Below are 26968 nucleotides of genomic sequence, written 5' to 3'. Positions count from 1 at the left end.
ATCGATGTCAACTCGTCAGTCTATTGAAACAATAAGCGACTAGCAAAAAGCGTCCTAGGTGGATGTCCACCATTCAGTCTACAAGTACTGCGTGCAAAGAATACCCGCGCGGAACGGGGTGTCTAAGAATGAATCAAACAACGTCCCGGGTGCGCTCGCCCCCGGCGTAGTGCGCGACGACGCGGCGGGGACCGAATCATCGGTAATACGCCATGTGTCTGGACCCGAACCTGCTCTCCAGGCTGGATTTGGGCTTGGGGTTCGCTTTCTCCAGCTTCTCGCGTTCCTTCCTGTCGTTCCTGTCCACCACCAGCCAGTCGTACACCGTCGATAAGAGGTGCCTGACCCCCTTCAGATCGCCGACGTCCTCCTTCTTCCCGCCGTGCACCAGCTTGCCGTCGCTGGTGAACGCGATGTGGGTCATCCACGGTTCCATGCCGTCGAAGATGTGCGTGGCGTACACCACAGTCGCACCCCGTTGCTCGCACTCTTGCTTCAAAAAGTTCAGGAGGTCCAACCGGCCCAGGATGTCAAGGTCAACGGTGATCTCGTCGCACAGCAACACCTTGAAAGGCTTGAGGAGGCCCATGCAGATCTGGACCCGCCGTCTTTGGCCGTCGCTGACCCGCATCATGTTCCAGTCGACGTCTATGTCGAGGATATCGATGAGGTCAGCCCTGCGGTTCTTGTCGATGCCCTCCACGCCGAAGATCATCTTACCCGCGCTGATGTCACCCGCCAGAGGAACGGACCCGGCGCTGCCCACGTTGCGACGCCACTGCGCTCCGAGGTACGCGAGGTCGCCGGAGCAGGTCAGTTCGGTGTCGTGGAAGGGGGGACGCCCGATGACGCGGACGTCCTCGGTGGGCACCATGGTCTTGCCGGCGAGGACCTGGAGCAGCGTGGTCTTGCCCGCGCCGTTCGCGCCCGACAGCAGGCATCGCGAACCGGGAGGGAGGGTGAGTGAGAAGTCCTTGATGATCTTTTCGCCCATCGGGTACGCGTAGTTCAGGTTGGAGATGACCAGGCTGGGCGCCGCGTCTGTGGCAGCGGCGGCCTCAGCCTTGACACCTGCAGGTGCGTTCATCGTGACGTCCACTACGGAGGTGGCAACCATCGTCGGGGACGCGTTTTGTGGCGACGTGTACGGCCCGGAAAAGCGGGAAAAAGGCACCGCAGGCTGGATTTCTTGAGGCGCAGGGAAGCCGCCACGTCACACGATCAAATTTGAAAGTGAAATGTGGGTCAATATTCTTTTCCTCTATCAAAACATCGATCAAAGCAAAACGACCGCTGAACTCCGAAAACGAAGGGCTGCCCGATAAGGATACGACGCTGTGATGCCAGCTCACCATCCACACTCGTGAGGTCTAGGGACAAGCATGCAGGCAATCACCGCCTCGTCGTCAATCGCGCGCGCGCGCTTCGCAGCGCCTCACAAGGCTGAGCGCGCCTCCGTCTCCCGCCCTGCCGCGACCGGCGGTGGCGTCGCTGCGCGTCGTGTCGGCAGCAATCAGTCATCCATCGCGCTCCAGGCCACAGCCACTGCCGCTCTCTCCGCGATCTCCGCCCCGACCGCGGCGTTCGCGGCTGCCATGTCGCCCCTTCAGCCCATCGCGGATGTCGCCGGGGACGTCTTCGCCGAGACCGGCATCGGCCCCGCGCTCTGCGTCGCGGGTACCCTCTGGGTCGGGTACATCGTCTTCACCGGCACGAGGACCATCAAGGCGCTGAAGGAGGAGCTGACCGAGATGGGGTACGACGTGGAGGAGTTCAACAGGATCGGCGAGCTCAAGGCGATCAAGCGCGCGGTGGAAGACGGCACCGTGGACTCGATCTTCGACAAGGTGTGGTACTCGCGCGCGGCGATGGCGGCGGGCAGCGGCTCCATCGTTGACGTGCAGAAGGTTCAGGCGTACTGGAAGGGCAAGGGGATCACCGTCAAGACCCTCGCTGACCTGGACAAGGTGACCGCGTACATGATCAAGAAGTACGGAAAGGACGAGAAGATGGGGATGATGTAACTCGATTTTGGGTTGAATGTATCGATGCAACACGCGTTCATAGATTATCAAAACAAGCGTCTCATTCATCCAATACAACAACTTCGCCGTCGTCCCCGCCGCGAGCCCAGCCCGCCGGCTTGTTATCCGGCGACCGAGCGCGATCGCCACCTTCCAGGTACGCCGCATATCTCCCTCCCTTCTTGCTCTCACCGTCGGGGCTCGGGGACGGGCTTCGCTCTTGCTTCGTTCCACCGCTCGTTTTCTCCGATACAATCCTTTTCCCCGATCTCTCCCTCTTCCTGGGGTGGGCTCTCCCTTCCTTCTTGTTGGGGTTGACCTTCTTCTGTGGGCAATCCCTGAGAGCGTGAGCCTCGCCGCAGATCATGCACTTGCCAGGCTCCTTCTTGTGCGTCCTGTCTGGGCATTTCTCGATGTGGTGCGAGTCGATCGCGCCGCAAAGGGCGCAGAAAGCTCCTCGGTGATTCTTCTCGACAACGTCGGTCGAGTGCTTCGGAACCTCGCCCTCCTCCCCATCCTCCTCTTTCCGATGACTCCTATCCTCCCTACTCATCTTTCTTTTCTCCTTTATACTCTCCTTCTTCTGAGGGCAATCCCTGATAGCGTGAGCCTCGCCGCAGATCATGCACTTGCCACGCTCCTTGTGCGTCCTGTCGGGGCAGCCCTCCGTGTAGTGCGAGCCGATCGCGCCGCAGATTAAGCAGAAGGCATTCGCGAGCTCCATTTTTTGGCGTTTCTCCTTACTCGCCGGGCCATCGTCCCTCGGTCTCTTCCCCTTGCCCTTTGGCGGCACCTCGAGCCTTTCCTCGAGCCTTCTGCTGCCCGATGAGGGTGGCGGAGAGCGGCTCCTGCTCCTCCGATCCCTGCGCACCACCACCCTGACTGTCTTCTTTCCCCCGGAACCGCGGTCGCCCCTATCCCTGGACGGTGCGCGGCTCCGGTCGTCGCCGACGCGGCGAGCGATCTTCACCAACACGCGTTTGGGGGCCGCCCCGTCGCGATCGCCCCCCGGATCTCGTTCCTCGGACGGTGGGTCCGCGTGGTACTCCGGGGCGCCGAGCACGTCGTCGTGGTCGTTCGCGGCACCGCCGGGGGCGGGGAGGATGTCGCCGAAGTCGATCTCGTCGTCCATGTTCCCGTCGACGCACACAGCCGCGCGGGCTGCGAGTGGTAAACGACCGGGCGCTGACTCACCAATATTAGCGAGGGAGCCCAGCAGGCGCGTGGTCGGTTTTTGGTTAAATTCTTGCCACCAGGGAGAGGGGAGCGAGCGCGTTCTCGCGGCACCGGAACAATCTACGGTGAATGTTTCGTATTAAAGATGATATACACGCGCCTCCGAGTCCGCGCCGTCCCGCGCCCGCGTTTGCACCCGGACCCCCCGCCCCGACCCGAGCCGCGGCGTAGCCAACTCGCCGACCAACCAACCCTCGACGTTGAACTCAGTGTTAACAACGTCGTCGTAACCGACGCTCAGATCTTGTCCGAGGCGCCGGGCTTGGCGATGGCGACCGCCGCGCGGAAGGCACAGATGAGCCCGAGCGCACCCGCGAACTCCACCTGCTCGTTGATGACGGGCGCCTGAAGCATCATGGACCCCTCCGCGTTGCGAAGTAGGATGGCAAACGCCGAGCCGGAGAACCAAGTCAGCGCTCCGGTGGTCATCGCGCGCGGCGCGTCACCCCACAGCGCCGCGTTGGGCGAATCCGCATCGTAGTCACCCGCGAGGTACCCGGCACCGACCCAGCCCACCACGAACGGGGGAATGGCCGCGACGGTACCCGCGGAGATGACGTCCTCGCCGGCAACGCCGCGCGCGACGAGCGTGATGAGCACCGCCGCGGCGAAATCGCCAGCGGCGAGGAAGAGCGGGTTGATCGGGGGCTTGCCGACGCCGGGCTTGGACTTGGGGGGAGCGTCCACGACCTTGGGTGCGACCTCGGTCGCGGTGTCCGACTCCTCGGAGGCGCGGACGCGGACGGCGAGGCGCCTGCCGTGGCTCGACGGGGTTCCGGTGCAGATCCCGGTGCGCGCACGGCCGGCCATCGCGGGGCGGGCGCTGACGGCACGGGCGTTACGCGTGCCGGCGACGGCGGCGCGGGAGCCCGCGGTAGTGGCGAGGGTGGGAGCGCGGGTGGCGACGGCGAGCATGATTGTAACAGTCGACACACAGAGGTGGGCGGTCCGAGAGTGGGCATCAAGGTCACCAATCGGGTTTTATCCCCAGGGCAGAATCTTATTGGCCAGGTGGGCTCGAAATCAGATCTCACATGCGAGCCCAGTCTGATGTTGGCGCGAAATGGCCCGAAATACGACCCGACTAAACAAATATCTCCAGATCCGACTTGAACGCCGGTTCGCGACCCAACATTTTTCGGTTTAACTTTTAGAGACTTTTTGAACGTTCTACCACGAGGAAAGAGGCCGCGTGTGCGGGGCTCTTCCATTCACTCACCTCCGCGTCAGCGCGTGAACACAAAGGCCGGTCACCATGTTGAGTTTCCTCTTCAGGGTCTACACCTTCTTCCTGGGCTTCCTCTACCCTGCGTGAGTGCTCCAACCCGTCGTCCCGCGCGAACTCCCCGCGCGCCACGCGCCCCCCTTTTTTCTTACGCGCCCCCTCGAGAATCCCGAGCCGCACCCCTCAAAATCGATGGGCATACGCTAAATCCCGCTCCCCATCCCCGTGACGTTCCAAAACAGGTACGCCTCGTACAAGGCGATCGAGAGCGATGCCAAGAACGACGACACCCAGTGGCTCACCTACTGGGTCGTGTACTCCGTGCTCATGATCGCCGAGTCCTTCGCGGACTACAGCGTGTTTTGGATCCCGGGCTACCGCTTCGCCAAGTGCGGCTTCATCTTCTGGCTCGCCTCCCCTCGCTTCAAGGGCGCTCTCATGCTCTACGACAAGTGCATCCGCGAGACTCTCAAGAAGGCTGAGCCCATCATCGACTCCGTCTCCGCCCAGCTCGCCAAGGGCGACCTCTCTGCGGTGCAGAAGGAGCTCGCGCCGGCGACGGAGCTCCTCCAGAAGTACGGTTCGGAGGCGTTCGAGAAAGGGATGACGGCCGCCGCGGGTGCCGCCAAGCTGGCGCAGGAAGAGCTCGCGAAGGCCAACGCCAACGCGCCCAAGAAGGATTAAACACCACCGACATCCAGGTCGCCACCCGGGTCGCAGCGCGGAGGCTACGTCTCCGTGCTCCCCAACCCGCCGGTGAAGATCGACGGCGGCTGTACATAGGCTCCCACGCAAACACGTAGCGGAAGTAGTGTGTTTGTGAACGATGAGATCACACGCGAATCGCCGGACTGCCGCCTCCGTCTCCGACGCACCGGGCGCGACATCCATCCTGGGCACACCGGGGGGTTGAGCGCACTCGCTGCCAAAAAGGAAGACAAAAATTTCTCGTCGATCCCAACCCGCGCCAAAGCCAAAACTCCACTTGGCACAGTGAGTGACTCGCAGGTAGGCCAGCTCAGCCGGGCCTCGATACGTCGTTTTCGAGTGCTTTTTTGTTCCTTCCCAAGGAGCGACCCTCCCGAGCGAGTCGACCGCGCCCTCACACGAGCCCTCGCCGCGCGTCACGCACGCTCGTCGGGTTCGGTCGTCGTACCAGCGCGCTACCGTCGTTTCATCCGGGTTGACCGTCGGCGGCGCGAACCGATACGAGCTACGCGCCTCCACCCGAGGGTGCTCCAAGGCGGAAAATCTCACACTGACGTTGGCGAGCGCAGGTTGAATCTGAAAAACAAGGGGAGCGCGATGGCTGGTCTCGCGCTCGCGCCGATGGCCAGCCGTGCGTCAAAGACGTGCATCAAGGCCGCGGCGATCTTCCCCGTCGCCTTCCTTTACCACCTCACCGCGCTCGCGTCCCTCCCGGTCCAGGTGTCGCTCGCGACGGCGCGCACAATCGCGGGCGTCAAGGGCCGGGGAGTGGACGAGCTGTTCGCATCCTTCTTCACGCCGCGCGGTACACCCGGGTCTGTGGAGGACGTCCAGCTCATCGAGGGGCTGAGGGAGAGGCATGGAGCCGCGATGGCGGCGGTGAAAGAGCAGCTGGATGATAGCGAGACGCGATACAAGGTGAGTCACTCGGCACACACCTTAGATCATCCCCGACGGTTCGATGGTCGTTTTCCCAGACGTGTATCATTTTCAAAACGCGACGCGCCGACGTCGAGACTCACCAAACGCGTCCCGTCTCCATCCCCCCAGGCTGTGTACGAGAAACTTCGCGAGTCCGAGCGCATGCGACTCAAGATGCAGAACAGGCTGGCGCACGCGCAGGAGGACCTCCGGGCCGCCAGGGGCGAACCCGCGAGCCCGCACTCGCCGGGCTCTTCGTTCCGGAGCGGTAAGGATGCCGACGCCGACTACGATCACGACAAGTATCCCATGTACGCGACGACTGTCCTGATGTGCATCGCGCTGTGGTACTTCTACGATTTGCCGGATGCCAACGTGTTCGACCGCAAGATGGCGATGATCTATGCTCCCGTCACCTGGCTGCTGGTCATACCAGCCAAGCACCCGGCGCTGAACAAACTTTTGATCCTCTTCAACCTGGTGTTCTTCGGGTATCTCCTGCACATTCTGGTGCAGTGGAGGAGGGAGTCGGCTGCGATAAGCGCTACGGCTCCCTCGGCCGCGATGACGTTCGCGGGGTGACGAACGGATGTGGAGGAATCGCTGTAAAAACAGGGTGCTGTACGAAACGTGTCTTTAGTCTCTGACACCACAATTCTTTTTTCTAACTTAAGCCGCGCAAAGCTTTCGACTCGAAACGTATGGCGACGTAGACTACTCGCGTCGCATTAACAATGGAACCAGCCGCTCGGCGTGTTCCCGCGTAAAACAATCTCGCTCCTAAGGTTCGCGAACCCTCGACGAATCACGTCAACCCCCGCGTCGCGTGACGCCTCTTCCTACCTCGCGTCTGGGTCCGCCGCCGCCTCTCGGTAGAACCGGTCGATCTCCTCGACATCCTCCTCGCTGCCCATGTGTATGGGGTGCCTCTGGTGTATGCCGGTGCAACACACGTCCAGTATGCGCTGCGTACCGTCCGACGCCGCGCCGCCCGCCCTCTCCATGATGTACGCCATCGGGAAGCACTCGTACAGGAGTCTCAGCTTGCCGTTTGGCGATTTGGAGTCGCCCGGGTAGGAGAACGTGCCGCCGTAGAGGAGGGTGCGGTGCACGTCCGCCACCATGGACCCGATGTATCTCAGCGCGTGGGGCTTCTCCTTGTGGTACTTGACGTGATCGACGTACCGCCTCATCCCGCCGCCCCAGTACCTGCTGTTGCCCTCGTTCACCGAGTACGTCGCCCCGGACGGCGGGCACTTGATCTTGGGATGCGTCAGGACGAATTCGCCGAGGCTCGGGTCGAGGGTGAACCCGCGCACGTTCCCTCCCACGGTCAGCACCATGGTGCACGCGCTGCCGTACATGCAGTACCCCGCGGCGACCATCTCCTTCCCGGGCCTCAGGACGTCGTTGACGTCGCCTTTGCCCAGCGCGTTTGCTCGGTAGACGCCGAAGATGGAGCCGACGGATACGCAGCAGTCGATGTTGGAGGAGCCGTCGAGCGGGTCGAAGACGCAGACGTACCGACCGTTGGGCGAGCTCGTGCACATGATGGCCTCCTCCTCCTCCTCGCTGATGAGCATCGTGCACCGCTTGCTCTCGTCCAGCCCCCGCGTGAACACGTCGTGCGCGATGACGTCCAGCTTCATCTGCTGCTCTCCCTGCACGTTCGTCGTGCCGCCGTTCTTGCCGCTGAGGTTCGCGAGACCGAGCTTTCGGACGCAGTTCTGGATGTACTTGCACGACGTCGCTATGCTCTGCAGCAGGATGCACAGATCGGTCTCCTCCTCCTTCTTGATGTGCCCCTTCGCCGCCAGCGACGGGCACACCTCGGTGGCGGTCAGGATGAAGCTGCTGAGGGTGACGAACGAGTCCAGGTCCTCGCCGTAATCGTCGATCGAGTGCGAGCTCGCGACGCGCCTCATCGCCCCGCCGATCAACGAGACGCGTGCGCGCCCCGGAAGTGTGTCAAAGGCACCGCCGCCGTGACGCGCGCGGCTGGGTTGTGCGCGCGCCGCCCGACGGACCAACCGAGAAATTATCTTCGTTCCCGACCGAGTCTGAGACGACCCGTGTCCGATGCCCGAAACCACCCAGCCGGCGTCACGCAACCACCCTGGCCACTCGATTTGAAACACCGCGGTTGGAACGGATTTTTCAGTCACAGATCGCGTATCGCTCCTCATTGGCTGCGACGGAGGCGTCCCGGTCGATCATTGGCTGCGATCGCACGGCAACCAAATATCTGTCGCTTTATATGGCGCCCCAGTCAGAATTTTTGTCGTGATGAGACTCGTCCCATCCGAGTCCCGGTTCGGGCGGTTGGGCGGTGCGAGAGTTCAGCGGAAGGTCGACGAACGGGGATACCTAACCTTCGGGGTCGACGCGCGTCGCGCTCGTCACAACTCTCGCAGGTGCACGCCCGCGACGAGTCCACGTTAACCGGTTCGTCGAGGACGACCGTCGGAGAGTTCGTTCGGAGTTCGAACGCGCTCGTAACCGCGGGGCATTCGGCGTGGACCGCCAACCCGGAGCTTCGTCTCTTTCCGAGCGTACGCCGCCGGTGCGCAAGTGCGTGAAGCGGAACTTCGCGCGATGGCGAGCGTCGCGAGCGCCGCGAGCGCGATGGCGACCCCGAAGATCGGGCACCGCGCGACCCCGCGGCGCGCGACCGCGCCGCCCCGCGCGTCCGCGCGCGTCCTCGCGCGCGTCGTGAGGCCCGCGCGTGCCCCGGTCGTTCGCGCCTCACCGCAGCGCGCCACGGAGGCGATTCTTCCCGCCCGGTTGCCCGCGCCGACCCGGCGCGGATCGACCGCGGCGACGTCCGCGGTCGCGCCCGCGGCGTCCATGCGCACCGCGGCGTTCTCCCGCGCGTCCCTCGCGCGCCGCGTCGCCACCCCGGGCTTCCGCCGCGAGATGGAGCGGTCCGCGAGCCTCCACCGGAGCGCCCCGCTCAGATCCCGCTCCAACGACGCGGTCAGGCAGGCCCGCCCCCTCTTCGCGCCCCGCGCGGCCGCCTCCGACAAGGACGTCGCGGCGAACGCGGGCGCCAAGGAGCCCGGTTCATCCTCCACCTCCCGATGGTCCTCCGTCGTCAACTCCCTCGCCACCGTCATGGAACCCGCCGCGGTGGAGTCTCTACTCGACGAGGAGCTCCCCGCGCACGACGAGATCACCCGCGGCGTGCTACCGAACGGTCTGCGGTACGTGGTGCTGCCCAACAAGGTGCCGTCGGACAGGTTCGAGGCGCACCTGGAGATGCACGTGGGGAGCGTTGACGAGCGCGAGGACGAGCAGGGGCTGGCGCACTTGGTGGAGCACGTCACGTTTTTGGGATCTAAGAAGCGCGACGCGTGGCTCGGCAGCGGCACCCGCGGGAACGCGTACACCGACTTTCACCACACCGTGTTCCACGTGCACTCGCCCACGTACAACAAGGACAGCATCTACATGCTTCCCAACGTGCTCGACATCCTGTACGACGTGGCGTTCAACCCGCAGATGCTCGAGACTAGGGTCCAGAAGGAGAAGAAGGCGGTGCTGGCGGAGGCGCAGATGATGAACACCATCGAGTACCGCGTCGACTGCCAGCTGCTCCAGCACCTGCACTGGGACAATAACCTCGGGTGCAGGTTCCCCATCGGTAAGCTGGACCAGGTGGCGTCCTGGGACGCCTCGAAGGTTCGGGCCTTTCACGATCGGTGGTACTTCCCCGCCAACGCCACCCTCTACGTCGTCGGCGATTTTCACGCCGACGTCCCCGGCGTGGTCGAGATGATCGAGAAGGCTTTCGGGGACGCGGCACCCGCGGTGGAGATCGACGAGGCCACCGGCGAGCCCACGTCGGACCCGCCCGTGATGCGGCAGAGGCACGCGGTGAGGCCCCCGGTCAAGCACGCGTACGGCGTGCCCCCATCCGCGGCTAAGATCATCGACGCCGCGGATAAAGCCGCGAAAGCCGCGGGGGTGGACGACCCGTACCGCCCGTTCGTGGCCAAGGAGAGCGGGGTACAGCTGTTTCAGCACGAACACCTGAGCCACGTCAGCTTTAACATCTTCAGCAAGCTCCCGGTGTTGCCCCTGCGTCACATGGGCGACCTTCACCGCACGGTGAACCAGCGCATCGTGCTGCTCGTGCTGCAGAGCCGCATCCAGAGCCGGTACGCGGAGCTCGACCACGAGCACTACAAGCGGTGCGAGCTGGACCACTCCGACTCGGCGAGGGAGGGTTGCACGGTGTCCACGGTGACGGTGACGTGCGAGCCCCTGCACTGGAAGTACGCGCTGCAGATTGCCGTGGAGGAGGCGCGACGTCTGCAGCAGTGCGGCTTAACCCCCGGCGAGCTGCAGAGGTTCAAGGGCGCCATGATGCGGGACAGCGAGCAGCTCGCGCAGCAGGCCGGGTTCGTCCCCTCGCTCGAGAACCTCGACTTTGTCATGGAGCACGACGCCCTGGGCCACGTCGTGATGGACCAGGTGCAGGGCCACGAGGCGCTCGTCCGCCTCGACGACGTCATCCGACTCGAAGGCGTGAACGAGGTTGCGCGCGAGCTCCTGGGTTTCTTCGCCGAGTACGGCAAGGGCCCGGACGAGAAGGACCCGCTGGGAGGTCTGACCACGGCGATCGTGGCGTGCGTCCCGAGCACCACCACCGACGCGGAGGGCACCGAGGTTCCGTTTACGATGACGGAGGAGGAGGTGAAGGAGGTTCTGTCCGCCGACTACGGCGAGATTGAGGCGATGGAGGACGTGTACGTGCCCGACGAGCTCCTGTCCGACGAGGAGGTGGCGACGCTCATGGAGGAGAGGAAGCCCGCGATCGTGTCAGCCACGATCGACGAGGCCACCGGCGTGCACCAGCGCGTGCTCTCCAACGGCGTGCGCGTCAACTACCGGGTCACAAACAACGAGCCCGGCAGCGGATTCCTCCGGCTGGTCATCCCGGGCGGCAGGACCGCGGAGCCGGTGAGTGCGGGTCCCGGCGGCATCGGCGCCGCGGCGGTGGGCTTCAGGACCCTCCAGGAGGTTGGATCCATCGGCCAGTGGACCCGCAAGCAGGTTGAGCTGATCACCATGCAGAACCTGGTGATGTTCGAGGTTGAACCCGAGGCGGAGTACCTCTTCCTCGACGCCGCGTTCGCCGTCAAGGGCGGCCTGAGGACCACCCTCGAGATCATCCACCTGCTCACCTCCCAGCCCGTCTGGGACGGCAACGCGCTGGAGAGGGTCAAGGACATCTACCGCATGTTCGAGCTCAACACCCAACGCAACCTCGAGCTCCTCACCCATGACAAGGTGAACCACGCCGTGTTTGGCGACAGGCGACTGATGGACCCCAGCCGGGAGGAGCTCTCCAAGCTCACCCTCGACGGCGTCGTCGCCGCGGTGGAGGCGCAGCTGAAGTCCGGGCCCCTCGAGGTCAACATCGCGGGCGATTTCGACCCCGCGGAGATGGACGAGATGATTGTCAAGTTCCTCGGCACCGCCGCGCCGGGCGGAGCGCTCACGCCGCAGATCGACGTCGAGCCCCTCCCGCTCACCCCGCTCACGCTGAAGGAGGTCCCGGCCAAGGATGAGCAGCGCGCGCAGAGGCTCTGGCTCAGAGACAGCGACGAGCGCGCCTGCGCCGTGCTCGCCGGTCCGGGTCCCAAGATGTGGGCGCCCATGCGAAACCCGCCGCTGCCCCCGCCGCCCGAGCCGACTGGCGAGGACGACGACGAGACCCTAACCGCCCAGAACCCCTTCGTCGGTCCGGACGGGGTGCGATACCACCCCCAGGACCCGGTCAACGCGTCCGCGGCGCTCAAGCAGAACCCGTTCGCCGCGCAGTCCATTCGCAGGGCCAACCCGCTCGCCACGTTCGTCGCGGGCATGCTCCTCACCGAGGTCATCGGCGGTCGCTTGTTCACCACCGTCCGCGACGCCCTGGGCCTCACGTACGACTGCAACTTCCAGCTCGCGTTTGGGCTGCAGAACAGCGACGCCACCACGTACAGGCTCGTGGTGACGTCCACGCCGGCAAAGATTGACGACGCGCTCGACGCGGCGCTGCGGGTGCTTCGCGGGTTCAAGTCGCAGCGAATATCGGTTCGCGAGGTTGAGCGCGCGCGGATGACGCTCCTGACGCGCCACGAGACTGAGCTCAAGACGAACGCGTACTGGGTCGACTTGATGCAGTACACCGCCCTGGGCGACGTGCTCGCCCCCGCCAAGGATGTCAGCTGCATCAGCGACTTGCCGGCTATGTACGAGGCTGCCACCGTGGACGACCTCTACGAGGTGTACGCTCAGCTTGGCCTCGGCGACGGCGAGATCTTCACGTGCGTCACGGTGGCGGGCGATACGGATCCCGCCATCGCGAGGAAGAAGGCGGAGGAGGACGCGGCCAAGAGCGCGGCTCAGGCGATGGCGAACGCGTTGGGGGGTGCGGGTGGCGCGGGCTCGGTTGACCCTAGCGCCGCGGCTGCGGCGGCGATGGAGGCGATGCGTCAGGCGATGGCGGCCAACGCGGGGTTCGCCACGGAGGCGCTCAAGGCGATGAAGGGACCCAAGAAGGATGACGGGATCGACAGGGTTTAGCTCCTACGAGGGCGAATCCTGACGGACCAAACTGACGTCACGCGGCGCGAGTAATATGATTTTTTCAACTTTCCGAAGGCTTGACTTTGCCGTTTGCCATTTGCGCGCACACCCGCTTGTGCGCCTTCCAGTCCTTGGTTTGGCATTCCCTTCCGCAGTAGTAGATTACCCTGCACTTGCTGCACTTCATGGCGCAGCTGTCCTTCTTGCACCCGGGGCGGCCGCAAAATTTGTTCCAACCCTCGACAGCAACGCGACTCGCACCTTTTTTCCCTTCGCGGCTGTCTGATCCGCGCGCCCCGCCGATTGGATTGAAGAAGCCCCCCGTCGCCGCTTTGAACTCGTCAGGTGTCAGAGCATCTCTCATCTCGAACAAGGTTAAGAGGGACGCGAGGCTGCCGCCGTTCTCGTACACCATCTCACATTCGCTTCGGTGGCTTCTCCCAAGCTTCAGCATGCACTCTCTCGAACAGCACGCCTCGCCGCACACAGCGCACTCTCCCGTGGTGGGTTTTTTGCAGTAATCGCACTTCCTCTGCAGCGAACGGCGGGAGATGCTATAGGCGTTGGGTGCCAAAGCCAGATGGTCCTTGTACACCGCGGCAAAGTCGTATGCGCTGCACTTCAAGCTCCTTGCTTGTACTGGGTCCGGCCCTTCCCGCCCCGACTTTAGCAGGGGTTCACCGTCCCATCCCGTCGGCACACACATCAGCTCTACCCATTCCGGTATCGTGCGGAGGATGCCATCGGCGTGGTACTTATCTTTGAGGTGGTTGAAGTGAACCCACGCCACGTCCATCATCCGCTGCTTCTTGTAGTTATCCAGGATGAACGACACCGACGAGAACATCCTCCCCAGTTCAGGGTGGTGCAGCTCGAGGGCCGTGAGAACCCTGGAATGGGCCACGGCATCGGTGGGCCATCGTGGAGAGTGCGGCCACACCGCGGGCACGCCACCACACAGACAATCGTCGTACTCCTGGCCAAACCCCCAGGTCATGACGTGTGATCGGGAGTGTCTTCTGGGAGCCCACTTCGCGCCAAAATATTTCCGGACAGGAGCGGACGTCGCGGGAAATATTACCTTCTTCTCCTTCGGTACGTAACACCTCTTCGGACTCGAGAACGCGCGTCACGGCCACAAACAACGCGCGGAGCCCCATGACGGCGACGCAGACCGTGGCGGTACCCTCCGCCCCCGGCATGAAGGCTCGTGAACCCTCGTTCACGCTCGACAGCGACGACGACGACGGTGACACCGTCGAGCGGGAAAGCCTCGACGACGACGACGACGACGACGGGACGAAAGGGGCGACCGTCGATCAATTCGAGCTCGATCGGGGCATGCCCGGCCTGAGGGTCGCCACGCGCCGCGAGGACCCGCCCGCATCCGTCGAGTCCAAGCCGTTCTGGGAGCACGACTTCGCGAGCGAGTACGATTTCGCCAAGGCGCAGTACGCCAAAGCGGCGGAGGAGGCCGTCTCGCCCAAGGCACTCACCGCGGGTCACACCCACGCGAGTATCGGCAAGAGCGGGCTGAGGGTGGACCCGAAGGAGGCCGAGCGATGGAGGCGCGCGGCGAGGGAGCGCGCTCAGGTCGTCACCGAGGTGGCGGCAGCCGCGTCGAAGCGTGTGGCTGACTTTTGGGGTTCCATCGCGGGCCGATCCGGCGCGCAGCGGGAGGAACCATCGAATTCGACCGAGCGAAAGCAGCGGTGGACGGAGATGCGAGGGGTTGGGGATATTGGGGACGGGGATGTTGGGGACGAAAAGTCGGCACCCGGGGACGGTGCGGGGACGGACCCGGAAGCGCCCACCGGCGATCCCTCCTTTGGCGGCCGAGACCGATCGCCTCGAGCGCCAAAGGACGACGTCTTCACGATGAACCCCGCGCTCGTCGCCGCGGAGGACAGGTGCGCCGCCGCGGAGGCTGCGACGCGACGCGCGGAGGAGAAGATAGAGGCGCTGACCGAACAGTTGAGCGACGCGAGGAGGGAGTGCGAGGCGTTGAGAGCAGCGCTCGCCGACGTCGACCCCGCGCATCGTCTCGTTGACGAATCGAATGATTGATTGATGGACGGCGGCGCGGGTGATTGAGACCGCAACGAAGTGTAACAACTGTAACTAAGTGTAACAACTGTAACTGTAACAACACGTTTGACATCGCGAGGTTCGTCGGGCGACTACGCGCGGAAAGCACGGAGCTCGCGCCGATCCCTGGGTGGGTTGGGAAAAAATGCCAAACCAGCAAAAGTGGCACTCGAGCCTCATCTCTTGGGCACCTCGTCGTCGTCGCACGCCACGGTCAGGTCTCCTTTCTCGTCCTCCACCACCTCGCACTCCTGCTGGTCCACCGGGTTGATCGTCTTGCACACGACCCCGCCGCCGGGCTGCTCGCAGCAGTACACGTCCACCCCGTTCTCGTCCTGATCGCTCCATCCGACGAGGCACGGCTCGATGTTGGCGTCGGGATCCATCTCGATCTCCTCCTTGGGCGTGCTCCTCGGGACGACACCGAGGCGCGTTCGCGCGCGTCGCGCGGGCGAGCGCGCCGTGATGTGCCTCGCGGAGACCTTAGAGAGCTTAGCGCGCGCCGCCGCGCGAGCGGAGAGGGAGAGTGACGCGACCGTGGTGCCGCACGCGTGCATCTGGATTTTGAGTGACGGGTGGCAACTTTTGGCGAAAGCGCGTCGGCGTGAGCGCGCGGGTGGTGTGTGCGGACGAGAGTATCGCCTGCGCTCTGGGTGTGAGTGGGCTCGAACGAAGCGAGCGGGTCTGTTTCGGGGCGTTCGCCACTGGCGTTCGAGTCGGGACGGACGTCTCGGGCGCGTTCGGTTATGGCGAGGATCCGTGTATGACTCAGCAAAACGACGCTTGAAGATACGCTCGCCTGGCTGTCCCGCGAGTTTGCAACCGACCTATTTCCTCGTATATGATACATGACCCGTGAAATAAACCGTCGTTTTTGGTCGGACACCCGAAGTCCAAAAGTCCATCGCATAAAATTTGAAGCTTCGTTGGCGAAACGAGAGGCGTTGAGGGGTGGAGAGTGTACTGAAGAGGCGGAGGGGTCTCGCCGCGGCCGCACAGTGTTTCCGCGCCGGAGGGACGTCCGCGCCGTTCGGTTCGGACCCTCACGTCCGCGGGCGACCGCCGCGCGCGACTGATACGGCCGCGAAGCTCGGCTCACGCACCGCACGACGGTTCGAGGCACATCCGTCGACTGCTTGAATCAGAGCTCGCCGACAACGACCAAGACTGACGATGTTCGCGGTGTCGACGACGGGGGTGATGGCCCCGGTGGCGCGCGCGTGGCACGCGTGGCGCGCGCGGGGGTACGGAGCTAAGCCCAAGGCTCGGGCTCCGTCCATCGTCGCGCTCCCCGCCGCGCTCGGGCGCTCAAAGCCTTCGATCCCCCGGCCCGCCATGACGCGCGTCGAAAAACAAAGTGCGTTCCCCCGCGGACCGCACCCGCCCGCGTCGGTCTCGTTCTTCGACGAGGACCCCGCGTGGGACGCCGTGGTCGCCGCGGAGACCCAGGCGTCCAACGAGAACACCCCGAACGACGCGCGCGACGGCGCCGCGCTCGCCATGAGCGACGACTTTGTCGCGTCGCAGCCGCTGGAGTACGAACGATCCATCGCCGTGTTCGTCTGCCTCGCCGTCGCCGCGGTGGTGCTCTCCGTGCCCTTCGGCTTCGTGCGATGGAATCTCAGCACGCTCGCGCCGCTCGTGTGGTGGCAGCTCGGCCTGAGCACCGCGTTGGGCACCGCCGCGGCGGGCCCGTTGGTGTACGCGTGCACCCTCCCCGCCATCCGATCGCGCGTCAATTTCCCGGTCATGGCTCGAGCGTCCTTCGGCGTCCGCGGCGCGAAGATCGCCGACGCCGGCCGCGGGATCCTCGGCCTCGTGCTGTTCACGCTCGTCACCCTCGCGGGCGGCGAAGCCTTGCTCGGCGCGGCGTCCGCGCTCGCCAACAACGGCGTCCTCTACGACGGCGTATTCGCCGATCCCGATTCGCTCTTGGGACTCTTTGAGCGGCTCGTGGCGTACCTCGCCTTCTGGGGCGTCCAGTGCGCCGCTTTGGTGCTCGCGAGGCCGGACAAACGGTTGATGTGGTGCGCCAGAGGCGGGAGCGCGCTCGTGGCATTTCACTTTTGCCGAGCCGCACACGCGGGGTTCAGGGAGGCGTTGGCGTTGGACCTGCCCCTCGCGTCGCTTCCCCGAGAGTTTTGGACTCACGCCATGCTCACCGCCGGGGTTTGGTTCACCCTCGCCGCGATCCTCCCGGATTACGCCAGGAAGTGCGTCAACGGCGACGGGTACCTCAAAGCGCAGGCGTTCTGGCTGCCGGTGCTCGCCGGGTGCGCCTCGGTCGCCGCGCTCGGCGTCGTCGGCGAATCGTCGCCAATCGCGTGTCTCCTAACGGTGACGGCGGCGTGCCTGGTGACAAACGCGACGACGACGAGCGTCGGCGCGGTGGCGACGGTACGCGCGTGGCGTCCGCAGGGGGCGCGACGCGCGGCGTTCAGCGTCGCGGCGTTGGCGCTGATTGCCGCGCCGCTGGCGCCGACGTGGCAGCAGGTCATCGCGTCGGCTTCGTGGGCGGCGGGCATAGGCTCGCTCCTCGTGGCGCCCGCCATCGGAGTCGTCCTGGCGGAGTATTGGGTCACGTCCAAACGGCGCATCGACGCCGAGGCGCTGTACAGGCGAAGCGACGCGGAGGGTAGGTACTGGTACCAGGGGGGCGTGGGTACGAGGGCCGTCGCCGCCGCCGCCGTCGGCGCCGCGCCGAACCTTTACGCGCTCGCGTCCGGCGTCGCGTCGTCGCTCGCGTCCACGGGACAGGCGCGGCTCAACCTGTACATCGTCAACAGCGAGTACTCGTCGCTGGTGGGCATGGCGCTGGCGGCGGTGACGTACCTCGCGTCATACGCGGCGTTCCCGGCGATACCGCGGTGGCTGGAGAGCGCGCAGCCGCTTCAGCAGTTTACGATGTGCCTGGAACAGACAGCCGCGCTCGCGCTGGCCACCGTCGCTTTCGTCGCGTCCATCCCGCGCAAGGCGGCGACCAAGTACGTCGAGGTCCAGGCTGAGCGCAAGGCCCGGGCCGAGGCGACGGCGGAGGCGGAGGCCAAGGCTGAGCGCGTTTCGGATCTGTTGGCGCCAAAAGCTAGGGATCCGGAGACGGCATCAAAGATATCGCGAGCGATGCGAACCGTCGACGCGGGCAGCATCGGCCGCAAGGTCCAAGCGCGGTTGGACGCTCAGGAGGCTGAGGAGCGCAAGAAGCTGGACGAGGTCATGAAGAAGCCGGACGTCGTTCAGGCCAAGAAGGAGATGGACAAGGCCCGAAAGGAGGCGACCGATGCCGTGGCGCAGTACGAGGAGGCGACCAAGATGAGCTTCGGAGCTGACCGAGACCTCGCGCTGAAGGAGGCGAGGCGGCTGGTGGAGGCTTCCTACCAGCTCAAGGTTAAGTGCGAGATGCACTTCGAGTCTTTGGTGTACAAGTACATGGACAAGATCATTCGAGACGCGGACGCTCCCCCGGCGGAAAAGGAGCGCGCGATGGTGGCGGCGGTCAACACGATCAAGGCTGAGGCCAGGGCCGCCGCCGAGGCTGCCAAGGAGGCCTTGAAGGAGGCTGCCGAGGCGGCGAAGAAGCGGCGCGAGGAGGAGGAGGAGAGGAAACGGGAATTCGAAGCCGAGATGAAGAAGGCAAAGGAAGCCGAAGCGAAGGCTAAGGCTGAGGCGGCCGCGAAGGCCAAGGCTGAAGCCGAGGCTAAGGCCAAGGCTGAAGCCGAGGCTAAGGCCAAGGCTGAAGCTGAGGCTAAGGCCAAGGCTGAAGCCGAGGCTAAGGCCAAGGCTGACGCGGCGGCGGCCAAGAAGGCTGAGGAGGAACGGAAAAAGAATCAGGCGGAGGTTGAGGCCAAGGCCCGCGCCAGGGCCGAGGCTTCGGAGAAGGCCAAGGCTGAAGCCGCGGCGAAGGCCAAGGCTGAGGAGGAGGAAGCCGCCAAGCGGGAGGCTGAGAACGTCGCCAAAATGAGGGCTGAACGGGATGCTGCCAAGGCTGAGGCTGCCAAGGCAGCTGAGGAGCTCGCGGCTAAACTCGCGTCGGCGCCGCCCACCGACCCCGAGCTGCCCGACGCGTCCGCGGCCACGGCGATGGCGACGGGCGGCGAGACGAACGGCGCGCTGGGTGTCTTGGTGCTGCTCGCCGCCGTCATGGTATTCGTCGTCGCGGCTCTCATGGGCGGCTCCGACGGCTTCAACGTGTAATTACTAGAGCTAAAAGTTACCTTCGAAGGTAAAAGAGACGTCGCGCGTTTTTGTCCGTGGCGCGATGGATTTGGTCTCACTCCCCCGGGCTCCCCTCGCGCTCGCTCGCTCGTCGCGACCGCTCCCCGACGCGCCTCGCCGCCACCTCACCCACGATCCTCCGTAACTCCTCCGGCGACGCGTCCGTTCGAACCCCGGCGGCGTCGAAGTGCGTGCGGCTACTTCCGACGTACCCGGCGTCTCGCAACGCGTCCACGACCAAATCCATCGGAGGCGGATCCACCCCGCCACCGGTGTACCTCGACACGTTTCGGAACAGCGGCGGACCTCGCACTTCCTCGATGAGCCGCCTGATTAGCTTCAGCGTCCGCGGGTGTACGCCCTCCGCGCCCTCGTACACGCCGCCCGGGGCCCCGCCGCGAGGTGACGCGCCTGATGACGCGAACGCCTCTCGCCGATCCCTCGCCAGCGCTGTCGACTTTTCCGCCAAGCGCTCCATACGTCGAAGGAAATCGACGTCGCCGATTGGGCCGAGCCAACCCGGGCCCAGAGAACGCGCGTGCGCGCACGGTCGACCTCCGCCGCCTCCTCCGGGGATCGAACCTCCGACCTCCCCTCCGCCCCCGGTGACGCATCTACCGCCGCCGCACGCCGTTAAATCGCACACGTCGCAGTGCCAAAACGCGCCGATGGCGTCGTCGGAGCACGAACGGTCCGCCGCCGCCGCGCCCCTCTGCACCCGAACGCAAACCTGAACGAAGTGATCCGACGCGAGGCAGGACAGCGGGACGATCCCGCGGTCGTGCCTCGCCGCGGCGCGGGCCATCGCGCCCAGCAGGACCCTCACGCCGAGCTCCCGGAACCAGGGAGGTCGACGGGCTTGGCCCGCGGCGCCGCCGAGGTTGTTGTTTTGCGCCTCGCCGTCGCCAACCTCCAACTCGGCGCCGTAGTGCCTCCTGGCGACCGCGGGGTATATCCCCCACAGCGCGGCGGTGTCCGTCGCCGTGACGGCGACCACGCCGAGGTGCGGGGCGCGGGACATGCTCGCGTCGAGGTGGGGCGCCGCCGAGCCGAAGGGGTCGAGGTGGATGAAGTCGTGCGGTTGTTCGTGGAGGGCGACGCCGGCGGGTTTGACCGTGACGTGGGTCGTCCCACACCTCGTCCCTGGTATTTTCAGCGCATCAATGGGATTCGAATCTCCCCAAGGCTCGACCGCTTTTGGGTCGAGCGAGTGCCCATCGCTCAAGTTTGCGAGCGCGTTGTGCGTCGCGAGGGCTGCGCAGTCTTTCGAGAGATCGTTCATGGTGACGGCGAGGTCGCAACCCGAGAGGACGGCGGACTCGACGCACCATCGCAGGCCGAGGATGCCCGAGGACGTGAAGGCGTCGATGCACTTCATGAGGGGGAGACCGGGTTCTCGCTCGTTCCGCTCCATCGCGGCAGCCGCCACGGCCAGCACCGACACGTCTCGGTTCACTCGCATCTTCGCGTTGCAAAATCCGGGGACGCTGCCGGGTTGCTTCGCGCCCTTCGCGGCGACCACGCATCGCACCATGCCCTCCTGGAAGACCGCGAGGGCATTTTCCTCGCCGTCGTCCACCTTCTGACGTTTGCCTCGCGCCATGATACGACTCGACGCGAACTGAACCCTCGAGCGCCCCCCTCGGAGTGCGACGACGAAACCTCGAAACCTTCTCGTCTTCGTGCGCCCCTTCGCGAGGCCCGCATGAACGAGACAGGAGGTGACACGCCGGGCTCAAATTTTCCGCAGAGCGTGCTCGCGCGTGTGTGGTGCGCGAGTGAAGTCGCGGGCAGCGAAACGGTCCGGGAGCGACGGAGCGATGGCCGACGACGTCGCGGCACCCGCGCCGGACGCGGAGATGACCGATGCGCCCGCGCCCGACGGGGCGGGAGGCGAGATCTCAACCGGCGGCGATCACGCGCTCAATTCCGCGCCGAACGTCGGGACCGGAGACGGGGGCGCGCCGCTGGCGCGGGCGCAGCCCGCGGCGTCGGACGCGACGCCCCCGAAGCCGCGGGTGTTCAAGATCGGGGATAAGGTCAGCGCGCTGGCGTCCTTCGACGGGGTCCACCACGAGGCGACGGTGGTGGATCTCCGCCGCGCGAAGGGCGCCGAGGGTAAGGACGAGGACGCGATCGGCCCACACGACGTGAGCTACTACGTGCGGTACGCGGGGATGGACAAGCGCCTCGACGCGTGGGTCGCCGGGTCGAACGTGGACGTCTTGGACCCGGGGATGACGCGCAACCTGAGCGACCCGCTCCTGGGACCCGGCTCGCTGGCGTCGCCGAGGAAAGATTCCGTCAACCTCGGCGACGGAGCCCCGCACACGGAGGGACGCAAGGTGACGCGCAACCTCAAGCGAAGGTACAACGAGATCAACAACGTCGCCGGGTCCATCGAGGACCTCGCGCCCATCGACCAGAAGCTGGAGAAGGAGCACGACGAGAAGACCAAGGTGAAGAACATCGGTTGCGTGGAGTTTGGGCGGTTCGAGGTTGACGCGTGGTATTTTTCCCCGTACCCGGCGGAGTACGCGGATTGCTCCAAGCTCTACGTGTGCGAGCACTGCCTGAAGTACATGAAGCACGAGGTGACGCTGTTGAAGCACAAGGCGAGGTGTCGGATGACCCACCCTCCCGGGCGCATGATTTACAGGCACCCGCGGCACGACGAGGGCAAACCGGGTTTGGCGTTTTGGGAGATTGACGGGAACACGCACAAGGTGTACTGCCAAAACCTGTGTTTGCTGGCCAAGCTGTTCCTGGACCACAAGACTCTGTACTTTGACGTGGACCCTTTCCTGTTCTACGTCATGACCGAGTTCGACGAGCGAACCAACAAACACGCGGTGGTGGGTTACTTCAGCAAAGAAAAGTGGTCCAACGAGGATTACAACCTGGCGTGCATCCTGACGCTGCCGCCGTACCAGCGCAAGGGGTACGGCAGCTTCCTGATCGCCATGTCGTACGAGATTTCCCGGCGCGAAGGGAAGGTTGGGACCCCGGAGCGACCGTTGTCGGATCTCGGTCAGGTGTCGTACAGGAGTTTCTGGTGCAGGGAGGTGCTCCAGGTGCTCCACGCACACAAGGGGAGCATATCGGTCAAGGACATCTCGGGCGTGACGGGGTTCCAGGAGCGCGACATCGCCTCGGCGCTGCAGTCCCTCAACCTGCTCAAGTACTGGAAGGGGCAGCACATCATCAGCGCCACGCCCAAGATCATCGAGGAGCACATGCGCTCGTTCGACTCCAAGCGTCAGATTGCGGTGAACCAGGGCTGGTTCAACACGCAGTGGCAGCCGCCCACCTTCGCTCCGCCGCCGAAACCCATGAGAGGGGGCGCCAACAGGCAGTGAACGCGATCGAGCGCTGGTTAGCCTTTTACATACTTTTGTTCAATGAAACGCGTTGAAACATCGTCACGCGAGCCGCGACATCGCAACCTCTAAATAACGTCGTCGACACTCACGCCGCGACGGGCTCGGGCTCGACCGCGGGGGGCGCCGGCGGCGTCGCCTTCTCGTCCGGCGAAGCCTTCTCGTCGCCGTGCGACGCCTTATCCTTCTTCTCCTTCACGACGGGAGCGACGTACTCTTTCACCTTTTCGGGCTCCTTTATTTCGTCGGTGGGGCGACCGTCGGCGTCCCTCCCGACGTACCCGCACCCGAACGAGCTCGCCGCGTTTCGCTGCAGCCACCTGAGGAAGTCCTGGAGCCGCACGTGGAGCAGGTGCGTCGCGTCCGCGTCCATGTCTTTAAGGGGCACCAGCGTCGGGAGCTTGACGAAGAGTCGGAGGAGGTGCTCGGCGCCGTACACGTCGCTCGGAAGTCTCGCGTCGTCCGTCAGTAAAACGTCAGCCTGCGTGCGCTCCTGGGCGTAGAGGAGCACCGCTCTCAAGGACCTGTCGAAGTACGCGCGGAGCCCCGAGGAAATCTCGGTCGCCATCTCCGCCTGCTCCGGGGATCTCGCCTTGGCCCTCGTCTCCGACTCGAAGCGCTCGAGCACCGCGGAGACGGTGACCGATCGCGGGAGCCGCACCAGCTTCTCCTCGCGGGTGATCTTCTCCCACCCGGCGATGAGCTCGCGCTTGAGCGAGGTGGAGAGGTTGAACCTGAGCCGCGCGAGCTCGGGCGCGGCGTCGGGCGCGGCGGTGACCGCCTCGGGCTCGGCGCCGGCGTCGCCAGCCTTCTTGGAAGTCTTCGCCTTTTTGCTGCCGCTCTTCTTCCCGTCGTCCTTGCTCGGCCTCTTCTTCCCCGCATCCTTGGCCGCATCCTTGGCCCCGTCCTTCGCGCCGGTGGTGGCAGCCTTGGCGCCGCCCTTGCCCTTGCCCTTGCCCATGTTCTTGGCCCTGTTCTCCTCCGTGTCCGCCATCAGATCGCCGCTCGACTGGACCTCCCAATAGTCCCATCGGCTGTTCCAACCCTGGAAGTGGATCTTGTACCGCGCCTCGCCGGTTGCGCCCGTGGCGGGTTCCGTCTCCACGACCTTGCCTTCGTACCATACGCCCTGGTACCTCGCCAGGATCGGCTCGTCGACCTCGTACAACCCCATCGTGGCCGGACGCGCGTGTCCCGATTTGAAAGTTTGAAAGATCAGACGCGGAGTCCGTCAAAAATCAGTCTGAAGTGCTTGACCACTGGTCTTGCTTGGATATTTCAAAGAATACGCTACTAGTTGCCCGCCGCCGCGAGCATGTTCGACGCGGATTCCCCCGACGACAGCGCGTTCTGCAGCTGGCTGTCCCACATCGTCCTGTATAAACCGCCGCTCTTTTCGTAGAGCGTGGGGTGGTCCCCGCGCTCCGCAACCTCCCCATCCTTGAGAACTATGATGCAGTCGCTGTCCATGATTGTCGACAGTCGGTGCGCAATCACGAGGTTAGTCCGCCCCTTAGCCGCCTCGTTGATGCTCAACATGATCTCCTTCTCCGTGTGCGTGTCCAACGAGGAGGTGGCCTCGTCGTAGATCATGATTGGGGGGTCCTTGAGGAGGGCCCTGGCAATGGCGACCCTCTGCTTCTCTCCCCCGCTCAGCCTCAAACCGCGCTCGCCAACCAGCGTTTGGTACCCATCCTTGCACTGCTCGTCGACAAACTTGGAAAACTGCGCCGCCTTGGCCGCGCGCTTCACCTCTTCGATCGTTCCCATCGTGCTGGTGCCAAGCTTGCCGAACGCGATGTTGTACTCGATCGTGTCGTTGAAGAGGACGCAATCCTGCGGCACGATGCCGATGGCGCACCGCACGCTTCGCTGCGTGATCTTCGCGATGTTCTGACCGTTGATCAGCACGGCACCGCCCTGTATGTCGTACAGCCTGTACAGCAGCTTACCGATGGTGCTCTTCCCCGCGCCCGAGCTGCCGACGATGGCCACCTTCTGCCCGGGTTCGACGGAGAACGACACGCCTCGGAGAATCTGCCTGCCGTCGGCGCCGCCCGAGTACGCAAACTTGACGCCTTCAAAGTCCACCCTCGCGTCGTCCCTACCCGGGAGCGCGAGGTCCGCCGCGCCGTCCTCGTCGGGCACGTCGTTGTTCTCCTTCATCAGCCTGAACATCGCCTCGACGTCCACCATGCACTGCTTGATCATGCGATAGTACGTGCCCAAAAAGTTGAGCGGCACGTACAGCTGCAGGATGTAGGTGTTGACCAGCACAAAGTCGCCGACGGTCATGTTACCCTCCTGGACCTCCTTCGCGGCCAACGCGAGGGAGAGCGTGATACCGACGGTGATGATCACCGCCTGGCCGAGGTTCAAGCCCGTGAGCGACTGGGTGGTGCGCAGCGAAGCCTTCTGAGCCTTTGCCAGCGCGACGTCGTACACGTGCGCGATGTGCGGCTCGGCGCAGAAGAGCTTGACGGTTTCAAAGTTGAGCAAGGAATCGGTCGCCTTCTGGTTGAAGACGTCGTCCGCGTCCGTCTGCTGCCGTCTGAACTTGTTCCTCCACTCGGTGAAGGGAACGGTGAACGCGATGTACGCGACGATGACCAGGAAGGTTATGATGCCAAAGTACCACGTGTAGAAGATCCACAGGTACACGCACACGAGGGCAACCTCCAGGAAGATGGGCGCCACCTGAAAGGAGACGTAACGGAGTAACGCCGCGAACGACTCGCTCCCGCGCGAGCACGCGCGGATCACCGCGCCCGTCTTGCGGTTGATGTGAAATCGCAGAGACAGGCCCATGACGTGCGTGAAGGTTCGAAGCGAGATCTTGCGCGACGCGTGGGTGCTTACGTATGCGAACGCGTTATCCTTTAGCTCGTTGAAGAACTGCCCGGCGAACCGCAGGAGGCCGTACGCGAGAATGGCGTTGGTGCTGTATTCCCCTTTGACGACCGCGTCTACCGCGTACTTGAGCGCGATTGGAGACGCGACGTTGCACAGCTTCGAGCAGAGCAGGAAGAAGACGGAGAGCACCATGCAGAGCTTGATGAAGGGGCGGTCCTTGGGCCAGAGGAACGGGAGCATCTCCCAGAGCTCCTTCTTGTGCTCCTGCCAGAAGTTGACGTCCTTATACTTCTGCTTCTCCACGACGCGCTCGGCTTTCTGCTTCGCCTTCTCGTCGTATCCCGACGGGTCGACCGTCTTTCCGTCGGCGCCAACCTTTTTGCCCTTCGGCGCGGTGCCGTTCTCCATGGCCTCGAGCTTGACCTGCTCGGTCTTGACCGCCGCCCCGCGGCCGTTCATGACGGCCTTCATCGCGGGTATACCGTCGATGGAGGGATAGAATGCCCGTCGACCGCTACGCGCGTCGTCGAGTGGCTCGGAGGAGGATAGCCGCCGAAGGTCCTCTCATTTCCGCCGGCTGGAGATAACGGCAGCGGGCCACGTGGTCCGAATCGCGTTATCAATCGGACTCCACGTTCGCCAGTCAGGACGAAATACGAAATACAAATGTCCACAAATGTCGTTTGTTTCTACACGTGCTATCTGCTGGATGCGTCAATTTATGGTTTTGCTCTCAAACTCTCAGAAGCCGTACGTCCTCCTCGTGTTAGCCCGGCACTGCGCAAACACCTCCTCCGCGCGCACCCCTTTCACCTCGGCGATCTTCTTCGCGATGTGCGGCACGTGCCCGGGGTGCGCCACCGCCCCGCGGTGCGGCGCCGGAGCCATGTAAGGCCCGTCAGTCTCGAGGAGGATCCGATCCAGCGGCGTCGACCGAACCACCTCGCGCACGTCGCCGCCGTTTTTGAACGTGCACACGCCGGTGAACCCCAGGCACAGGTTCGGATACTCCCCGAGGAGCGCCTTTGCCAGGCGCGCGCTGCTGGTGAAGCAGTGCACGTGCACGCGGGCGTCTTTGCGCAGGTGTTGACGCATTAAACGAAGCGTATCAGCCTCCGCTTCCCTCGTGTGGATCACGAGGGGCGCGCCGAGCTCCGTCGCCATCTTCATCTGCGCCACGAAGACGTCCTCCTGCGTCTTCCGCACTGCCTCCCACCTCGCCTCCCTCGCGCGCGCGTCGTCCGCCAAACTCTCGTCCGCCTCGATCTCTTTACGGGCGTAGTGGTAATCGAGTCCGCACTCGCCGACGGCGACGACGGCGTTGTTTTCATCCGCGACGGCGGATTCGACCATCGACGCCATGTCCGCATCCCACTCGTGCGCGCTGAGCGGGTGGCACCCGAACGCCGCGAACACGCCGGGTTTTGGCAGGATGTCCCGGACGGCGTCCATCGCGCGTCGGCTGCACGCGACGGTGAGGCAAGCCTCCAGTTGAGCGCCGAGGTAGCTCTCGGAATCCGGATCCTCGAGTTGCGTCAGTTGATTGCGCCAGCTGTCGAAGTCGACGACGGCGGCGTCGCCCTTCTTCCCCTTCTTCGCCTCCGAGGTCATCTTCTGGAAGATGAGATCGAGATGGCAGTGCGTGTCGACGTACGTGAGCGTGTCCGCGGCGGTCGGCGCGGTGGAAGCGGCGTCGGTCGCGACCGCGGCGTGCCGGAGTTTTCCCGGCGAAGAAGAGC

At 64.5% G+C, this 26968-nt stretch overlaps 17 protein-coding genes across 17 annotated transcripts; 7 read left to right on the top strand and 10 right to left on the bottom strand.

The window, feature by feature from the left end:
- MICPUN_109515 (predicted protein) lies at positions 1 to 1110 on the bottom strand. The gene has a single exon (XM_002506008.1). The coding sequence runs from the start codon at positions 1085 to 1087 to the stop codon at positions 197 to 199; it is 891 nt and encodes a 296-aa protein (XP_002506054.1). The 5' UTR covers positions 1088 to 1110; the 3' UTR covers positions 1 to 196.
- A 272-nt stretch (positions 1111 to 1382) lies between these two features.
- MICPUN_104211 (predicted protein) lies at positions 1383 to 2024 on the top strand (the record flags this gene model as incomplete). The annotated part of the gene is made up of 1 exon (XM_002506215.1): positions 1383 to 2024. The coding sequence occupies one exon, from the start codon at positions 1383 to 1385 to the stop codon at positions 2022 to 2024; it is 642 nt and encodes a 213-aa protein (XP_002506261.1).
- Positions 2025 to 2085: 61 nt separating this feature from the next.
- MICPUN_64255 (predicted protein) lies at positions 2086 to 3156 on the bottom strand (the record flags this gene model as incomplete). The annotated part of the gene is made up of 1 exon (XM_002506007.1): positions 2086 to 3156. The coding sequence occupies one exon, from the start codon at positions 3154 to 3156 to the stop codon at positions 2086 to 2088; it is 1071 nt and encodes a 356-aa protein (XP_002506053.1).
- A 161-nt stretch (positions 3157 to 3317) lies between these two features.
- Positions 3318 to 4199, bottom strand: MICPUN_64254 (predicted protein). Its single transcript, XM_002506006.1, has one exon. The coding sequence runs from the start codon at positions 4068 to 4070 to the stop codon at positions 3498 to 3500; it is 573 nt and encodes a 190-aa protein (XP_002506052.1). The 5' UTR covers positions 4071 to 4199; the 3' UTR covers positions 3318 to 3497.
- A 297-nt stretch (positions 4200 to 4496) lies between these two features.
- Positions 4497 to 5328, top strand: MICPUN_109513 (predicted protein). Its single transcript, XM_002506214.1, has 2 exons — positions 4497 to 4571; positions 4728 to 5328. The coding sequence occupies exons 1-2, from the start codon at positions 4516 to 4518 to the stop codon at positions 5167 to 5169; spliced, it is 498 nt and encodes a 165-aa protein (XP_002506260.1). The 5' UTR covers positions 4497 to 4515; the 3' UTR covers positions 5170 to 5328.
- Positions 5329 to 5790: 462 nt separating this feature from the next.
- MICPUN_104208 (predicted protein) lies at positions 5791 to 6696 on the top strand (the record flags this gene model as incomplete). The annotated part of the gene is made up of 2 exons (XM_002506213.1): positions 5791 to 6111; positions 6244 to 6696. 2 exons carry the CDS (start codon positions 5791 to 5793, stop codon positions 6694 to 6696), a joined length of 774 nt encoding a protein of 257 aa, XP_002506259.1.
- Positions 6697 to 6953: 257 nt separating this feature from the next.
- Positions 6954 to 8039, bottom strand: FBPASE_4 (Fructose-1,6-bisphosphatase; the record flags this gene model as incomplete). The annotated part of the gene is made up of 1 exon (XM_002506005.1): positions 6954 to 8039. The coding sequence occupies one exon, from the start codon at positions 8037 to 8039 to the stop codon at positions 6954 to 6956; it is 1086 nt and encodes a 361-aa protein (XP_002506051.1).
- Positions 8040 to 9228: 1189 nt separating this feature from the next.
- On the top strand, positions 9229 to 12780 carry MICPUN_95940 (predicted protein; the record flags this gene model as incomplete). Its single annotated transcript, XM_002506212.1, has 2 exons — positions 9229 to 10020; positions 10114 to 12780. The coding sequence occupies 2 exons, from the start codon at positions 9229 to 9231 to the stop codon at positions 12691 to 12693; spliced, it is 3372 nt and encodes a 1123-aa protein (XP_002506258.1). The 3' UTR covers positions 12694 to 12780.
- On the bottom strand, positions 12758 to 13694 carry MICPUN_52068 (predicted protein; the record flags this gene model as incomplete). The annotated part of the gene is made up of 1 exon (XM_002506004.1): positions 12758 to 13694. The coding sequence occupies exon 1, from the start codon at positions 13691 to 13693 to the stop codon at positions 12758 to 12760; it is 936 nt and encodes a 311-aa protein (XP_002506050.1). The 5' UTR covers position 13694.
- A 156-nt stretch (positions 13695 to 13850) lies between these two features.
- Positions 13851 to 14840, top strand: MICPUN_113341 (hypothetical protein). The gene has a single exon (XM_002506211.1). It carries the CDS (start codon positions 13855 to 13857, stop codon positions 14761 to 14763), a length of 909 nt encoding a protein of 302 aa, XP_002506257.1. The 5' UTR covers positions 13851 to 13854; the 3' UTR covers positions 14764 to 14840.
- Positions 14787 to 15522, bottom strand: CUPC21 (hypothetical protein). The gene has a single exon (XM_002506003.1). It carries the CDS (start codon positions 15339 to 15341, stop codon positions 14961 to 14963), a length of 381 nt encoding a protein of 126 aa, XP_002506049.1. The 5' UTR covers positions 15342 to 15522; the 3' UTR covers positions 14787 to 14960.
- Positions 15523 to 15957: 435 nt separating this feature from the next.
- On the top strand, positions 15958 to 18975 carry MICPUN_64246 (Nucleobase:Cation symporter-1 family; the record flags this gene model as incomplete). The annotated part of the gene is made up of 1 exon (XM_002506210.1): positions 15958 to 18975. One exon carries the CDS (start codon positions 15958 to 15960, stop codon positions 18973 to 18975), a length of 3018 nt encoding a protein of 1005 aa, XP_002506256.1.
- Positions 18976 to 19051: 76 nt separating this feature from the next.
- MICPUN_64245 (predicted protein) lies at positions 19052 to 20599 on the bottom strand (the record flags this gene model as incomplete). Its single annotated transcript, XM_002506002.1, has 1 exon — positions 19052 to 20599. One exon carries the CDS (start codon positions 20597 to 20599, stop codon positions 19052 to 19054), a length of 1548 nt encoding a protein of 515 aa, XP_002506048.1.
- A 217-nt stretch (positions 20600 to 20816) lies between these two features.
- On the top strand, positions 20817 to 22355 carry MICPUN_64244 (histone acetyltransferase; the record flags this gene model as incomplete). Its single annotated transcript, XM_002506209.1, has 1 exon — positions 20817 to 22355. One exon carries the CDS (start codon positions 20817 to 20819, stop codon positions 22353 to 22355), a length of 1539 nt encoding a protein of 512 aa, XP_002506255.1.
- Positions 22356 to 22464: 109 nt separating this feature from the next.
- Positions 22465 to 23550, bottom strand: MICPUN_64243 (predicted protein; the record flags this gene model as incomplete). Its single annotated transcript, XM_002506001.1, has 1 exon — positions 22465 to 23550. One exon carries the CDS (start codon positions 23548 to 23550, stop codon positions 22465 to 22467), a length of 1086 nt encoding a protein of 361 aa, XP_002506047.1.
- A 116-nt stretch (positions 23551 to 23666) lies between these two features.
- MICPUN_88315 (ATP-binding cassette superfamily) lies at positions 23667 to 25469 on the bottom strand (the record flags this gene model as incomplete). The annotated part of the gene is made up of 1 exon (XM_002506000.1): positions 23667 to 25469. One exon carries the CDS (start codon positions 25467 to 25469, stop codon positions 23670 to 23672), a length of 1800 nt encoding a protein of 599 aa, XP_002506046.1. The 3' UTR covers positions 23667 to 23669.
- Positions 25470 to 25979: 510 nt separating this feature from the next.
- Positions 25980 to 26645, bottom strand: MICPUN_71751 (predicted protein; the record flags this gene model as incomplete). The annotated part of the gene is made up of 2 exons (XM_002505999.1): positions 25980 to 26434; positions 26504 to 26645. Coding segments are annotated over 2 exons (597 nt in total), but the record flags the coding sequence as incomplete, so codon positions are not given.
- Positions 26646 to 26968: the final 323 nt, after the last annotated feature.

Source organism: Micromonas commoda, chromosome 14 (genome assembly GCF_000090985.2).
Source record: "Micromonas commoda chromosome 14, complete sequence".
Taxonomy (NCBI): domain Eukaryota; kingdom Viridiplantae; phylum Chlorophyta; class Mamiellophyceae; order Mamiellales; family Mamiellaceae; genus Micromonas; species Micromonas commoda.
The sequence above is the reverse complement of the archived record's forward strand: the minus strand, read 5'-3'. Positions and strand labels throughout refer to the sequence as shown.

What these genes read in the sequence shown, in the direction of transcription:
- MICPUN_109515 (XM_002506008.1), bottom strand. Translation starts at nt 1,087, where the DNA reads ATGAACGCACCTGCAGGTGTCAAGGCTGAGGCCGCCGCTGCCACAGAC.
- MICPUN_64254 (XM_002506006.1), bottom strand. Translation starts at nt 4,070, where the DNA reads ATGGCCGGCCGTGCGCGCACCGGGATCTGCACCGGAACCCCGTCGAGC.
- MICPUN_109513 (XM_002506214.1), top strand. Translation starts at nt 4,516, where the DNA reads ATGTTGAGTTTCCTCTTCAGGGTCTACACCTTCTTCCTGGGCTTCCTC. An exon ending in CTGGGCTTCCTCTACCCTGC is followed by an intron (nt 4,572 to 4,727) that starts GTGAGTGCTCCA and finishes GTTCCAAAACAG; the next exon opens with GTACGCCTCGTACAAGGCGA.
- MICPUN_113341 (XM_002506211.1), top strand. Translation starts at nt 13,855, where the DNA reads ATGACGGCGACGCAGACCGTGGCGGTACCCTCCGCCCCCGGCATGAAG.
- CUPC21 (XM_002506003.1), bottom strand. Translation starts at nt 15,341, where the DNA reads ATGCACGCGTGCGGCACCACGGTCGCGTCACTCTCCCTCTCCGCTCGC.